This window comes from Xenopus laevis, chromosome 1L, assembly GCF_017654675.1.
Source record: "Xenopus laevis strain J_2021 chromosome 1L, Xenopus_laevis_v10.1, whole genome shotgun sequence".
Taxonomy (NCBI): domain Eukaryota; kingdom Metazoa; phylum Chordata; class Amphibia; order Anura; family Pipidae; genus Xenopus; species Xenopus laevis.
In genome coordinates, this window is record NC_054371.1 from 198,964,895 (window position 1) to 198,981,177 (window position 16,283).

General features: G+C 38.2%; 1 protein-coding gene across 1 annotated transcript in view; it reads left to right on the forward strand.

Moving 5' to 3' along the window:
• map1b.L (microtubule associated protein 1B L homeolog) overlaps nt 1-16,283 on the forward strand; it is a 44,472-nt gene that overhangs the window by 22,491 nt on the left and 5,698 nt on the right. Inside the window, exons 3-6 of the mRNA XM_018265058.2 lie at nt 2,823-2,905; nt 6,746-6,886; nt 7,468-13,336; nt 14,791-15,029. Of these exons, the coding sequence (XP_018120547.1) occupies nt 2,823-2,905; nt 6,746-6,886; nt 7,468-13,336; nt 14,791-15,029 (6,332 nt within the window). The remainder of the gene's footprint in view (nt 1-2,822; nt 2,906-6,745; nt 6,887-7,467; nt 13,337-14,790; nt 15,030-16,283) is intronic.

The following is a 16,283-nucleotide window of genomic DNA, read 5'->3' on the forward strand; positions in this document are numbered from 1 at the left end:
TTGGAGACAATTTGCAGCTGATCGCCATTTTTTATGAAGAAGGCAAATAATTAAAAAATTATAAAAAAAAATTAGGAAATCAGCCCAGGTGTGGGAAAGTTGGGTTGTCGCCCCAAAACCCTGACTTTTTCGGATTATGGTATGAAAAACCAGCACAGATCAGGATGTCAAGAAACAACTTCAAATTGTAAAAGGGACATGAGCCATTGACTTCTACATGACCTAGACAGGTTTTTGCTGGAGATTTTTTCAATTCAGTTTTTTTAGCAGCTTTTGAGTAGAATAAATCTCTGAAAATCTGAGGTTTTTTCCTCTAAAAATTCAACTTTTCCCCCTAAAAACTCAACCAGAAAAAAGCAAGGATTAATTTAGCGGTCATGGCCTATGGATCAGTAAGATTAATAAATTATTAAAAAAAGACTTTGGCCAACAAACCTCCTGCAAAAAAAAATTTTTTGTCAGTATTTGCGGAAGTGTGAATTTCCTGCAACAAAAAATGTGAAGAGCAATCACCAGAAAACGCAGAAGACAAATAACGCTATCCATATGTTTTACCACCGGCAATTCTCATTGAGACTTGCTATGGTATTTGCAGGATATTTGTTATCGGGGGAAATACAGATTTCAAACAGGCAACAAATCTCCATCAACCTTCCAGAGATATGAACTTTGTTTGTAAGTTTGTAAATTTCTCTGGTTTTGGTCTTCACTAGTGATGTGCAGGTCGAATAGTGATGTGCAGGTCGACCCTAACCCACCCAAACAGACGAGGCAAGGCACCTCTATATATAGACCCAAGCCCGCCCCATCTGTGACATCACAAAGGGGGGACAGGGCCCATAAATAGAGGCTGCCAGACAGAGGAAGGTCATAGGTGGGGGAAGGAAGAAGGGAGAGCTCAGCCCAAACTCACCCACGGGCCACAAATAGTGTGTGAATGACCCGCAGGTCCTGTGGGTTTCTGGCCAGCCTGTATATCACTAGACTTCATGTACCTGTTCACTTGTATTATCAGCCGAGTCACATGCTCTTCTAACCTTCCCGCCAAAGGGAAATGCAAACCATACACCGATGATGCCAAAAACCCTCCCATATTGTAAATCTTCTAGAGTAACTTGTTGGCGTAGACAAGCACACAGGGGTTGTAATTGCATTGTACAGTAGAGAGTTTTGGGGGCAATGGATGAATATGTAAGGACACAGTAGACTGGGAGGTTCTTCATTTAGATAACAGATTAAAGATGGCTGAACATAGAAAAGCTAATAGCAAGCACGCTGCAGTACAATTAGAGGCAGAGCTAAAACTGCAGGCAGGGACAGTAAGGCCTGTAAAGAAGCTTTGGAGAATAAGATACAAAAAAATGTATATTCAAGTTTTGTATCGCCAAATACTATTAGACAAACCCATAGAGGGGAAAAAATAAGGTTATTGGTCCTTCACCTTTGCAAAGCAGCAGCCCTGGATTGCACTATAAATATCCAGGGACATATAGCACAGTGGAGAGTTCGCACCAATAAACCATCCTGTGTTCCTATTGGACCTCAGAGGACTTCATGTGTTTTTTATTTACTGGAGTTCTGATCATTTGGGCTGTTGGCCTGAATAAGTGGATGAATGGAATGTGGGTATCTCAGACTGCTTGTTCTGTGGTATTAGTCAAGTAATTTCATCTGAATCTGTTTTTCCTTAAATATTTATCTGCGACAGTTTGTGCCTAATACATATGCCAAAAAGTTTTATTTAATATATTCCTAACTGGTATTTTGGCAAAATACAGTCTCTTTATATTAGACATATTATTAACAACAAAGAAACTGTTGAACAGTGCCACAATTTAAACCCATGCTCCTGGCATGACTGCCGCTTGCAGATAAAGGACAGAAATAGATGCAATAATTATCTTGCTGCCACTGTTTAGTCTTTGTACTCGGTGGCACGATACAATTGTGTAGCTGTGTGATGTGGCAAATACTGTACCTTTCTTAGTGAAAGGACTGAATTTATTGGAAAGGCTATAATACAGATAAGGTTCATTACAGATGAACAAAAAAAAAAAAGAAACGGAACTAGAACAGAATAGAGATAATTGAGCTGAGCCTTTTCTACACAGGTTTAAATTGTGCTGGGCTGTTTTCAGTTAAATAAGATATATGGTAAGAAAGATATTTTACAAATATAAGAATATGAGCATTTGGCCACAACCATGACCTTAAACCATGCCCGTTATACCAGACTCACCCATGGTAGGTACTGGATAACTCCTACTTTCTGTGGTTGGGCTGACCTTCCAGAGGACCTCCCTGTGAACTCCATCCCATATTGGCTCATCCTTGTTTTCACTGTGAGCCTTTCTACATATTTGGCAATATGTATATATATAATTACTGTAATAGTGAGCCTAGGGTGTGAGGTTCTCTTGTAGGTTCTAGAAAGCATCATAATCAAGGCCAGATTTAGAGAAAAGTGGGCCCTCACAATGCAAAAATACACACACCCCATTTGAACAAGGGAACATAGTTCTTTCATGCTTTATTGCAACATTTGTATTCACACTGAATATGAGCCCTAAATGTGTTTCAAACATGTAAAACTGCATGGAGACAGTGATTCTGGTTGCTCATGGCAAAATGCCATCTGTTTCCTACCATAAAAGTGGCCTATGCCAAGTCACAAAAGGGAAGAAGACGCCTCTCTCTCCTCTTCTCTGCTGCTCTTACTATTTTATTTTGCTTTATGGATTGTGATTAGTATTTGCAATAGTACAAACGACTTGGTTCTGTTTCAGTAGTTCCAATCAATGTATTTGTTTATGTCTTTGCAGGACAAAAAATCCTTCACCACAGGAGTGATGTATTAGAAACAGTCGTTTTAATCAACCCATCCGATGAAGCCGTCAGTACGGAGGTAATTTCCATTTGTTTGTAAAGCGAATAATCAGTGTTGAAGCTTTTCCAGTAATCTCATCCACTTATGCCTATATTATTAGACAGTTCTATCTGCCATGGCAACTCTATGGTACTGAACAAAGTTTTTCTAGACCTTAAATTATTCTAGTATATTTTAAAAAGGAAAACAACCACAATACCATAGTGTTATGGCTTCTTTCTGTTAATGGTTTTGAGTTGTCCAGGCAATATGTTGCTAGACTGCTCTTCACAAACCCATCCGAAACATAATTGAAAGCCTATGTCCCTTCTAACCTGTTTTGTGCCCAAAAATTATATTTTATCTATACCGTTGGAAGGTGGTTGTTTCATACACATGTCTTTGTGCACGCAGCAGCTTAGGTTGAAAGTTGGTTTTGGGAGTTGACACATAAGCTTGGGGCCAGTCTGCCAAACATTGGCGGTAGAGGACTAATGGAGGCTAAGCCTTCCCAAACCAACACAAGTACATTTCCTAGAAGAGACAGGATGGAGGTATTATACATGAAGTTGGCACAGACTGTATCCTACCATGTGTTCTGGGGTTATTATAAATGAAAGTGTCATGCATTCAAGGGGTATTATACATTGAATATGAGCTGCCAAGGATATATTTTGGTCTGCCTGCCATAGGCACCAGACCTCTGCTCCCACCAACACATACGCAATGATGTAGGAGGTTGTGGCATCATGACATAACTTCTTCCTGCTTTATTTACCATATACCCATGCAAGGGATGGCCCCTGAAAGCTGCCACTGTAATTATATTGCCATGTATTCTAGGATCATTATAAATAGAATCGACACCATATTAATCCTGCCATATGTTTAAGGGCATTATATATAAAACTTTTACTGCATTTATTCTGCAAGGTGTTTGGGAGGTATTTCACATGGAATTGCCATTGGATTTATCATGACATTCTTGGCTATGGTTGTTGGTGGTCTGTACAACTGAAGGGGAATTGAATGTTCTGCTTCCAATTAAGTTGCTCTGTGCCGACAACTCCACTGTGCCAGTAAATCAAAATAATAAAGGAAGAGGAACTTTTATTCCAGGTTGTTGTTACACTACATGTTTTGGGTTGATACCCTTTATCAAGTGTACCATATATATATTATATATATGTATACATGGAGAAAAACATTTTTGACTTCCTTGTTTGTGCGAAGAAAAGTTACATGATATTTTAGATTCAGATTCGGTTCAGCCAGGCACTTGGATTCGGGCAAATCCGAATCCTGCCGAAAAAGTCCCGCAGAATCTTGGCAACCTGGAGTTTTCTGGAAAAGGGATTGTTCGACAATTTGTATTAGCATAACGTAGGTGGCCTATTTAAGATAGCTCAAGCTTTTTGGCACAATGGGTTTCAGGCCAAAAACCTTATGGCCAAAGTCAAAGTCAAGTCAAAGTAAACTTTATTGTCATCTCAGCAGTATACAAATACACAGTGAGACGAGACAGTGTGGCTCCAGCTAGTACATATCACAAAAAGGCACTTAAAAATACACAATAAATATGTAAATGTGCAATATATTGGCCTATATATATATATTGGCCTATCATAGTTAGGTTTAAGCATGAAAACTTCTGCTTAAACTCAATACTATTGTTTTGCCACCAATATGGTTTGATGCAGCTTTGTTACCATCAAGTACAAGCTACTGTTTATTTAAAAATTAGAATTATTTTCTTAAAATGGGCTCTAAGGAAATTAAAATTTCTGTAATTCAGATATGTAAGGTTTCCAGATAAGAGATCCCGTACCTTTATTTATAAAGCGACAATATATTCAGTAGTATTTAATAGGACATGTATACATCAAAAGATTACATATGAATTAATACCAGAAGCTTATTGTATACACAAAATTACATTGATGTTCCCATATATTTGTTTAGTTTACCCTGTAATAATATATGTTAGATACTGGGTACACATATATTTACATGCTTGTATGAATGTACAGCTCAGTAATATTATGCATCCCTCAATGAAAACATTTACAATATTGTCCTCTTATTTCTTTGGCCTAAACACAAAAGGAAAAGTTCCAAATGACCATGAACTTTAGTTGGGAATGAGCTAATGGATTAATTGGACGGGTGTGGCTATTATCCTCTGTCATGTAGCCAATACTTGATGAGTCATTGGAAATATTAGTAACATACGTCACAGTTAGGCATAATGCAGGTATCTGCTTTCAGTTATTACTGCAGTTAGAGGTCATTTGCTTGAAAACATTTTGCTAAAATTAGCCATGCAGCTGTTATATGCTGCAATTCCATCTGGAATATAAAGACTTGCTGGGAAATGGAAATAGATCAAGAAATATTGATAGAGGCAACAATAGGCTAGATATTTGCTGTTTTTCTTACTTGGATTGTGCATATTATGCAGAGAAAATACACAGCAAATAAAAATAATGTTATAGTATGTATGTTGTTTCATCACGGCAATCTTGTTACAGGCTATAGTATAGTGGAAAAGGTCATGGCTAGGATTCAAAGGTCTAAAAATGGCATCTTAAAGACAAATGTGACTCTAAGCCTCTACAGAGGAGAAACTAATACATGTAACAAATACACCGCTATGATAGACATGACTTAGTTCAGGCCCAGGCTTGGTTTTAATGGACCTTGGGACAAACTACAAGAAACATTGATAAACATCTGAAAAAATGTTTGTTTCTTCTGGAGCCAAGGAGACATCTCGACTGTTGATAAATCAGCCTCTGATTTTTTTCAAGGATTGAAAATTAGTTCCAAAACGCATGTTACCTGCCTCTCAACCAATGCTGAGCAATATACTAATATACTAATAGTTGACTCTGGATAAACTTGAACACTCATATGTTTGTAAATCATTAAACATTGCTTTGTTTATTTTTTTAAATGTTGCCTCTTTCATTCTCACATTGGCTCAAAGATACACGTTAGAGGGTTCTGCAGTGGAGCTACTTTAATTTGTTTATGAGTCAATTAAAAGAGATCATTAAAGCAAAATATCTTTGATTGACTAAGGCACATCACTGCAGCAGAACCCACACAGAAATCAGCAAATTTGGATATTTGTGCTTTCTTTTTGGTAACGTAAAGCAGCTTGTATTATATACTGGAAGTGAAAGTGTGAAGCCCAGTTTGAACCTTATGAATTCTACGCTATCTGAAATTTCAAAATGTTTTAGCCAAAGGGTCCAAATAAGGTGTATGTACTCAAGTATAGCAGCTACATATGCTAGGTGTGGACTTATCTAATGTAGCTTCCTCTTATTAGTAAACACCAAATTTAATGGCAGAAAATAACCAGATGATCAATTTATTGCCCATAAAATAATCAGTTCGGTGTTAAGTTTCTTCATAATTATCCAGTGCAGGTCTATACTTACACTTCTACTGTTTATATTTCTTCGATTTCTTTAGATTTTTGAAGTCGAAGGATTTTCATTCCCAGTCGAATATCAAGGGTTAATTAACCCTCGATATTCGACCCTTGATGAATTTGCCCCTAAGTGTCCTTATCTGTGGTTTCTATTAATGTAGTGAACATCTTTCATTTTGGTATATATTCAAATTCACAAGGCTACTAACCCAGAATTATACAGACATTAACACTGTTATTCCATGTACACAGTTCTGCAAATATAGTTATTAGGGATTGACCTAACATTTATAGGAATGTATAATATTTGGAACAAAATCAGTGTATAGGGCTGGACTGAAAGGTAAGCAGTCCACATGTGTATTTCAGATGAATATTTGCAGATTAATATGTTTGCCCATTTGCTTATTCGACTTTTCTCTATTTTTTTGTAATAGGTACGACTGATGATCTCAGATGCTGCTCGAAACAAGCTTCTGGTGTTGACTGGACAGTGTTTTGAAAACACAGGCGAACTTATTCTCCAATCCGGATCTTTTTCTTTCCAGAACTTTATTGAGATATTTACAGATCAGGAGGTATGAAGAAGAAATGTAGTTAATTGTCAATTGGGATGTATTTGGCAAATAGAATAAAAAAGGTCTCCCATGTTTAGTCAAAATGGTATCATTTATTACACCGGGCTAAACTGCACTAGTGCAGTAACCCAAAGCAACCAATTCATTATGTTATCATTCAACAGGTAGATTAACAGTAATTGTTAATTGATTTCTATGGGTTACTGCACTTTCATTTGAGAAGCCCACCACCAGTATGTTTGAAGCTCATTCTGCAGCATAGAAGCATCAGGAGCAGAGATGCCACAGCTACACCATCAATGATGAGTTAAAGGAACAGGAATGCAAGGACAGGGTATGGGGGTGCGTGGGTTGGCCGTAATATGGATCATAGCGGGGATGTTGGGGGAGTCACAGGTCTGTCATCTGTGAACCCCAATGTCATGAGGTCTACTGCCACTAGTTATGCCACTGCTTCCTGTCATCTGCAGGTCTTGATTCAATATTGTATATAACATTAGACAGTAACTTGATTTACTTACAGTTTAATGTTTGTTTTTGTATATTCCATTAGTATTCATTAAACTAAATTGCTTTTATAGATTGGCGAGCTGCTCAGTACAACACACCCTGGCAACAAAGCAAGCTTGACTCTCTTTTGTCCTGAAGAAGGATATTGGAAGAATTCTAATCTAGAAAGACACAACCTTCAAGATTTCATCAACATTAAACTTAATTCAGCTTCAATTTTGCCAGAGATGGAAGGATTATCAGAGTTTACAGAATACCTGTCTGAATCTGTAGAAATGCCTTCACCTTTTGATATTTTAGAACCCCCAACCTCTGGAGGCTTCCTGAAGCTCTCTAAACCTTGTTGCTATATATTTCCAGGGGGTAGGGGTGATTCTGCCTTATTTGCTGTAAATGGCTTCAATATGCTTGTTAATGGTGGATCAGAGAGAAAGTCTTGTTTCTGGAAACTTATCAGACATCTAGACAGAGTAGATTCAATTCTACTTACTCACATTGGTGATGACAACCTGCCTGGTATCAATAGTATGCTGCAAAGGAAAATGGCAGAGCTGGAAGAAGAACAGTCTCAAGGTTCAACTACCAATAGTGACTGGTTAAAAAACCTTATATCTCCAGATCTTGGAGTAGTGTTTTTAAATGTACCAGACAATCTAAAAAATCCAGAACCAAACTTTAAAGTAAGAAGAAGTTTGGAAGAAGCTTGTTTTACCCTTCAGTATTTGAATAAATTGTCAATGAAACCAGAACCTCTTTTCAGAAGTGTAGGAAACACAATTGATCCCGTTATTTTATTCCAAAAAATGGGTGTGGGAAAACTTGAGATGTATGTGTTAAACCCTGTCAAAGGTAGCAAAGAAATGCAATATTTTACGCAGCAGTGGTCAGGTAACAATAAAGAGAAAACTGGTTTGATTCTCCCTAATGGACAAGAAGTTGAAATACCTGTTAATAATTTAACCTCCATTTCATCTTTGATTGTATGGCATCCAGCAAATCCTTCAGAAAAAATTGTAAGGGTTCTGTTTCCAGGGAACACAACTCAATACCAAATACTTGAAGGTCTAGAAAAACTTAAGCATCTAGATTTTCTGAAGCAGCCTGTTATAACTCAGAAAGATTTAAGTGATAATGTGTCAAGTCCTGCAGTAAAACAAGCAAAGATTAAACAGAGAGCGGAAAGCAAAGAGAGTTTAAAAATGTCCACAAAAACTCCTTCCAGTAAGCCAGTTAGAAAGGAATCTAAAGAAGAGTCAGTGGAAGCAGTTAAGAGTAACCATGCTGAGCAGAGCCAAAAAACAGAGAGTAAAGATAAAATTCCAGTGAAGAAAAGTGAGACTAAAGCTTTGCCAGAAGCAAACAAAGAGCCCATAATTAAACAAGAACATGTAGAAAAACAAAAAGCCGATGTTAAACCTAAAGTTGTTAAAGAAAAAGCAGTGAAGAAAGAAGTAAAGTCTAAATCTGAAGATGTTAAAGATGATAAAGGCAAGAAAGACCCAGTTAAAAAGGAAGAAAAGCCTGTTGTCAAAAAAGAAGACAAGCCGAAAAAAGAAGTGAAAAAAGAATCAAAGAGAGAGGAGAAAAAAGACTTGAAGAAAGAAGTAAAGAAGGAGACACCTCAAAAAGAAGTAAAGAAGGAATCAAAAAAAGAAGAGAAAAAGGAAGAGTCCAAGAAAGAAGTTAAGAAGCCCTTGAAAGAGACAAAGAAAGTACCTGCTCCTTCTGCTGATAGTAAGAAGACTGCAGTGAAAAAAGTACAAAAGAAGGATGATGTGACAAAGAAAGAAACTGCAACTCCAGGAAAAACAAAGGACAAGGCAAAAGTAATTAAGAAAGAAACTAAGGTCTCTGAGAAAAAAACAGTGTCTGTTTCTGGAGCAGTTGCCACTGCAGCAACTGTATCTGTCGCTGCTGCTGCTGCAGCAGCTGCCATTCCTTCCTCAGTGGAAACCACTAAGAATGCAACAGACCTTATTGCTGAAAGATCCTTGATGTCTTCACCAGAAGATTTAACAAAAGACTTTGACGAACTGCGAGATGAAGAAAGTGTATTGAAAACAGAGTTGAAATCTCAGCTGCAGGAACGTAATGATGAAGCTGATATTGTACATATTGAGTCCTATGCAATAAAGAAAGACCACACTAGCAGTGAGGAACCTGCTGATTCTCCAGATGAAGGTATTACTACTACAGAAGGAGAGGGGGAGTGTGAACAGACCCCAGAAGAACTTGAGGTGGTAGAAAAACATAGAACAGATGAAAATGAAAAGTTTGAGGATGAAGGAACTGGTCTTGAGGAGTCAGAGGCAGGTGACTTTGAAGAAAAAGCAGAAACAGAAGAAGTTGAGGAACAAGTGGAAGATTTGGTGGAAAGGACATCACTAGAAGACCAACCAGCTACTGCTGAAGAAGATGGAACTGAAGAAGAACTTGACACTGATGCCTATGAGAGCAGAAAAGAGAAACATGACAGCCAAGAAGACATTGCTAATATTGAGGCTGCAGATGAACAAGCTGAGGAGGATATTGATGAAAGTGTGGAAAAAGGAGAAGCTGATGAGACTGAAGAGGAAGGGGATGAGGATAAAACAGATGATGCCAAGGATGAACAAGAAACAGAGAAGTATGATGCAGAGGGGGATTACACTACAGCTGTCAATGAGAAATCTGGGTTCATAAGTGACAGTGACGATAAATATGTATTGTCTGCTACACCATCCAAGACATCTGAACCTCAGTCACCCACTGTAGAGCCAGGTGCTTCAATTCATTATGAAACTTTGCCAGGTGGTTCTGAAAGTGAGGCAACTGTTTCTGATGAAGAAAATAGAGAAGATCAACCAGAGGAATTTACTGCTACTTCAGGCTTTACTCATTCTATGATTGAAATATCCAGTGAGCCCACTCCAATGGATGATATGTCTACTCCTAGAGATGTGATGAGTGATGAAATCAATAATGAGGAAAGTGAATCTCCTTCTCAAGAATATGTGAACATTACTAAGTATGAAGCTAACCTCTGTTCCCAGGAATATGACAGAATTAGAATTTCACCTCTTCCTGATGCTTTAAATGGCTTATCTGATGTCTCAAAAACAGATGCAACAGAAGGTCTAGAATACAGTGCTTCAGCATCTACACTCTCACCTCCATCGTCATTAGAGGAAGACAAATTCTGCAAATCATCCCTGCGTGAAGCATACAATTATGGGGGCATTGGAATAACAGGGTCTACAAAACTAGAAATAAATGAGGACTTTGAGCTGGATATACATAGCCCCAGTAAAAGTCCAGTTCCACCTTCGCCAATATCTAAAACCCCATTAAGTGAACGTAATGTTAATTTTGACTTGACACCTAATGAAATCAAAGCATCTGAACTTGGTGTTCTCCCACCTTTGCCAGATGAAACTCATGAGGTAAATGAGCAATGTGCCAGCCCTGAAGATAAAACTTTGGAAGTTACATCTCCATCACAATCTGCGGCCGGAAGTGCTGGCCATACACCATATCATCAGTCCCCAATCGATGAGAAGTCCACAAATCTTGCTCAAGGAACAGTACAAAGGACCTCAGTTCCTGTAGTATTTGAGATCTGTGATACAAAAGAAAATAATGATAGTCCTCGCATAAGTCCAATGGATGAGCCAGTACCAGACTCTGAATCCCCAATAGAGAAAGTTTTATCACCATTACGTAGCCCTCCATTAATAGGATCAGAAACTTCTTATGAAATGTTATTTACAGCTAATGTAAAGACATCTTCTAGTCGTGACTTTGAAACAGTTGCTGATATTGAAAAATCACCTACTAGGGTTAGTCCAGTATCTGAAATGTTAACAAGTGGTATCAACCAAGAGCAGAAGGAAAAGAGTCCTGAGCTCTCACCAAGTAAAGACTTCAATTCTGACGCAGCAACTAATGATTTTGATCAAAAAAGTATTTCATCTGGAATGCTTGATGGTGGGAAGTTTGCAGGTGATTTTTCGCCCACTCAAATTAGCACTAATCCATTTATTTCATTTAAAGAGGATACAAAGATGTCCATTTCTGAGGGTACAGCTTCTGACAAATCAGCTACACCAGTAGATGAAGTTGTTGCTGAGGATACATATTCCCATATAGAAGGTGTTGCTTCAGTTTCCACTGCATCTGTTGCTACTAATTCTTTCCAAGAACCAACCACAGATGATGTATCTCCTTCTCTGCATGCTGAAGTGGGGTCACCTCATTCCACAGAAGTAGATGACTCGCTTTCTGTATCTGTTGTTCAAACTCCAACTACATTCCATGAAACTGAAATATCACCATCTAGAGAGGAGTGCCCCAGACCAATGTCTATTTCTCCACCAGATTTCTCCCCCAAAAGAGGAAAACTTTCCATTCAATTGCATGAACAGAGGTCACCAGAACAGTCCACAATGGAGTTTAGTCAAGAATCACCAGAACAATCTTTTGCAATGGATTTCAGCAAGCAGTCTCCAGAACATCCTGCAGTAAGTTCAAGTATGCTACATATTTCTGAAAATGGACCTACAGAAGTGGAATATAGCCCATCTGAGTCTCATGAATCTTACTTTGGCAAAAATATCTCCACTGATAATGTATGCTGTGCTGCCAATACAGATGATCTGCAGAAAGCAGAAAAATCGAATGTAGAGGCTTCTCCTTCTACTTCTTCTGCACATACACCTTCACAAGTTTCGTCCCCTTTGAAAGAAGAGGAAGGGTCACTAACAGATGTGATACAAAATACAGATATGCCTTTCTACTCCCCACCTATTCTAGAACATATGTACTTCATGGAAGGAAAATTATCCCCTGAAACAGATGCTTCTCCATTAACGCCAACACCATCTTCACTGAAGCAATCACCTGGTATTTCCAATGCTTCACTGGGAATGGAACCTTCAAGAAATCACCAGTCACCATCACCACCCTTAAAAGTTTTGCCTGATGATTCATTTACCTTTCACAGCAGAACACCAGATTCACTGAAAGAGTCCCCTATTTTGCATAGTACAAACCCATTTGTCTGTGCAGCAGACCTAGATGAAAGGGAAAAATACCATAGTGTATGTGATTCCTACAACTATACAGGTGAAATTAATGATAGATATTCTGTAACAGACAAGCATTCTTTTGCAGAAGCCCGTCAAGATGTTGACCTCTGCCTTGTCTCTGCTTGTGAATATAAGCACCCTAAAACAGAACTGTCCCCTTCTTTTATCAACCCAAATCCCTTAGAGTGGTTTGCAAGTGAAGATCATTCTCAAGAACAGGAAAAGCCATTAGCTCAACTTGGAGGTGGACAGCCACCATCAGGTGGAAAACAGAAATCACGCCAATGTGATGAAACTCCACCAACCTCAGTGAGTGAATCTGCCCCATCTCAAACAGATTCTGATGTCCCACCAGAGACTGAAGAATGCCCTTCTATAACAGCAGATGCAAATATAGACTCAGAAGATGAATCAGAGACCATTCCCACTGATAGAACAGTAACATATAAACACATGGATCCTCCTCCCCTTCCAGTGCAGGATCCAAGCCCATCTTCACGTCACCCTGATGTATGTATGATGGATCCAGAAGCTTTGACAGTTGAACAAAATATGGGTAAGCCACTGAAGAAGGACATAAAAGAAAAGGCAAAAGCCAAAAAAGTAGGAACCAAGACCAAATCATCATCCCCTGCCAGAAAAAGTGAAATGAAATCAAAGCTTTCGGCTGCATCACCAAAACCGGGACCGATTAAGGAAACATTGGAGAAGGGTTCAAAGACTGTTTCTCCAAAAAAGAAAGATTCTGTTGAGAAAGCACCAAAGGGAAGCTTGAAACAAGATATAAAATCCTCAAAGACTGAAGACAAAGATAAAGAGACAAAGAATGCTACAAATACATCGGCAACAAAATCTGTCAAAACTGCAAACACAGGTGAGCCAAAAACTTTTGTGTAAACCTTTACAAAACCAGAGAGAGATTCAGAAAAGCAAATCTATAAACAGAACATGCAAAAAGGGGACTATGCTGTGTAACTAAGTCTTAGAAATCATATGGGTCATTAGTAACAACCCGGCATGCCCATGTACAGTTGCTACCTAACTGGCAATATACCATTATAGACAGTAAAACTGATACTTGATGCTAATATTAATAAACGAGATAGGAAAGTTGGCATCCATTTCTAGAAAAGTTGCCAGTCCTGTTGAAACACGATTAAACATGACATCTTCTATCTGGTTATCTAATATTTACTTTTAGTAACTGTTAAAGGAGAAGTAAAGCAGAACTAAAGAAGTAGGCTAGACATGTTGAACATTATGTATTAGGTTTTTGTACCAGCCCGAGGCAACCACAGCCCTTTAGCAGTAAAGATCTGTGTCTCCAAAGATGCCCCAGTAGCTCCTTATCTTCTTTTCTGCTGATTCACTGCACATGCTCTGTGCTACTGTCACTTACTGAGCTTAGGGACTCACTCACAATATACAGTACACATAGAATAGAAATGTCACAATATAAAGCTGATTAGTAATTAATACAGATGATTACTACATGGCAGCACAGAAACCAGTGCAACTAGCATCAGAATTTAATAATCATACCTGCAGCATCAGCTTATATTATAGATAAACCTAATTAGTGACGACCTCTAAGCTTAGCTTCTCAACAGCTGCTCAGAGCCCACTGAGCATGTGAGTGTCACAGACACTTTCCAAGATGGTGACCCCCTGTGACAAGTTTGAAGTTCTGGATCATTGTTGCTATTGACAAGCTGAAACTTTAGGTTGGTGCAATAAGTTCACTATATAAAACATGCCATTTTTAGGGTTTAGTTCTCCTTTAATCCTTGTAAACTTCGTTGTAAAATGAAGTTTGCAGCAATTTAATCAAACTTCTGCATTCATTTAGACTCTCAATGAAGCTGTGTTCGAGCCCTGTTATTTATAATTAAGCTATTGATATGAATGCCACGTTAACTGCAATTAAATATGTCCCAAAGGCAGGTCTCGCCGAAACTTTAGCAGAACAATACAGATCCATGACATTGCTTTTTTTTATTATGTATGTTATCAATAAGCTCTAAGAAAAAAGTATACAGATTTAAATTTAGATACAGGCACTTTTGGTTTACGGCAGGGTTATGAATATATGCTAGAATCAGAAATGAGATGTGTGGGAGCAAAGAAGAGGAGGCTTTGTTTCAAATCTTGCATGTGGGAATCCTTGATATATTGTAGCTCATGTTGAGTAGGTCTTTCACTACAGTGTGATTCTTTATCTTGTTTCTAGAGAGATATAGAATTTAGAAACAGGAATGTGATGCTATTTCAGAAATGTATGCAGTGCTCAGGCTAAAATAATCACCTTTCTATTGATTTTATTCTCAGGAAGTGGAACCAGTAAGGCATCTAAGTCAGCAGCCGTGCCCCCAGGACCACCTGTATATCTGGATCTGGTGTATGTACCAAATCACAGCAACAACAAAAACGTAGATGTGGAGTTTTTCAAAAGAGTTCGATCTTCTTATTACGTGGTAAGCGGCAACGATCCCGCAGCTGGAGAACCAAGCAGGGCAGTGCTGGATTCTCTACTCCAAGGCAAAGCCCAGTGGGGAAACAATATGCAGGTACGGTGTCACGGATAAACATGTCATGTAATTGCATGTACAATAGTACCCCCATTTTATGTTTTTCAAGGGACCAGAATAAAAACAAGTAAAATCAGGGAAAATGTAAAATCAGGAAAATGTATTATGCATAATATATAGGTGGGACCATAAAAAAACAATGTAAAGTGAGGGGAAACTTAAAATCAGGGGATGTTAAATTGAGGTTTCACTGTATATGAACCAGTGTAGACAGATACCTATGTTACAGTACCTTGGGTGGATGATGTTTTTAAACTTTTTTTTATCTATAGGGCTTGTTAAATGACCAGTAACGTAAATTTTTAAAAATAAAAATAAAAATAAAAAATTGTAAGTATACATAGAAAGAAAAACACCAAGACAAATTAAACTTTAAAATTGCAAAGCCTTTATTAATAAATAACTTACAAAAACTCCACTTCCCCTCCTCTTCAGAAAAGGCGACGATCCATCGTTTAGGGCTCGATTACTCCTCCCTGGCTATCTCCTATAAGGAAGGCAGGGAGGAGAAATGGACGCCATACAATGGATCGCCCGATCGATTTCTGAAGAGGAGCGCAAGTGGAATTTTCGGTAAGTTATTTCTTAATAAAGATTTTACGATTTTAAAGTTTAATTTGTTTTGGTAGTTTTTTTTTCGATGTATACTAACAATTTTTTAAAAAAAAAAAAATGTTGATGTTACTGGTCCTTTAAATAACCAACTCTCTATACTTCTTGTCATTCTATATCCCCTGTGTGGTTGTTACAGTGTCATGCCCTTCAGTTATACAGACAAGATTAGGTGGGGAAGATTATTTTCACTAATGTAAATGTTAATAGTAATTACATACACCTTACTATAAAAAAAAATTGGCAAATCAGAAACTCAACTGTATGAAACACCTTCATTCATAGACAGGGTTGCCATAAGGAAAAATAGGGCCCTAGGTGCCTGCATGCTTATGGCTCTGATGTAACCAAACCCCTCACTTTGGAGGGAATTCCTGCTTCTTCTGAGGCATTTTGGGTCCCTCCACTTTGACTGCAGAAGGATTAACACAGCTTAATCAACCAATAATTAAAAAAGCCCCACTTTATTGTTGGCAATGTCTACAAAAACCAGATACCTTATATACTCGAGTATAAGCCGTCCCGAGTATAAGCCGAGGTACCTAATTTTACCTCCAAAAACTGGGAAAGCTTATTGACTCGAGTATAAGCCTAGGGTGAGAAATGCAGCAGCTTCTGGTA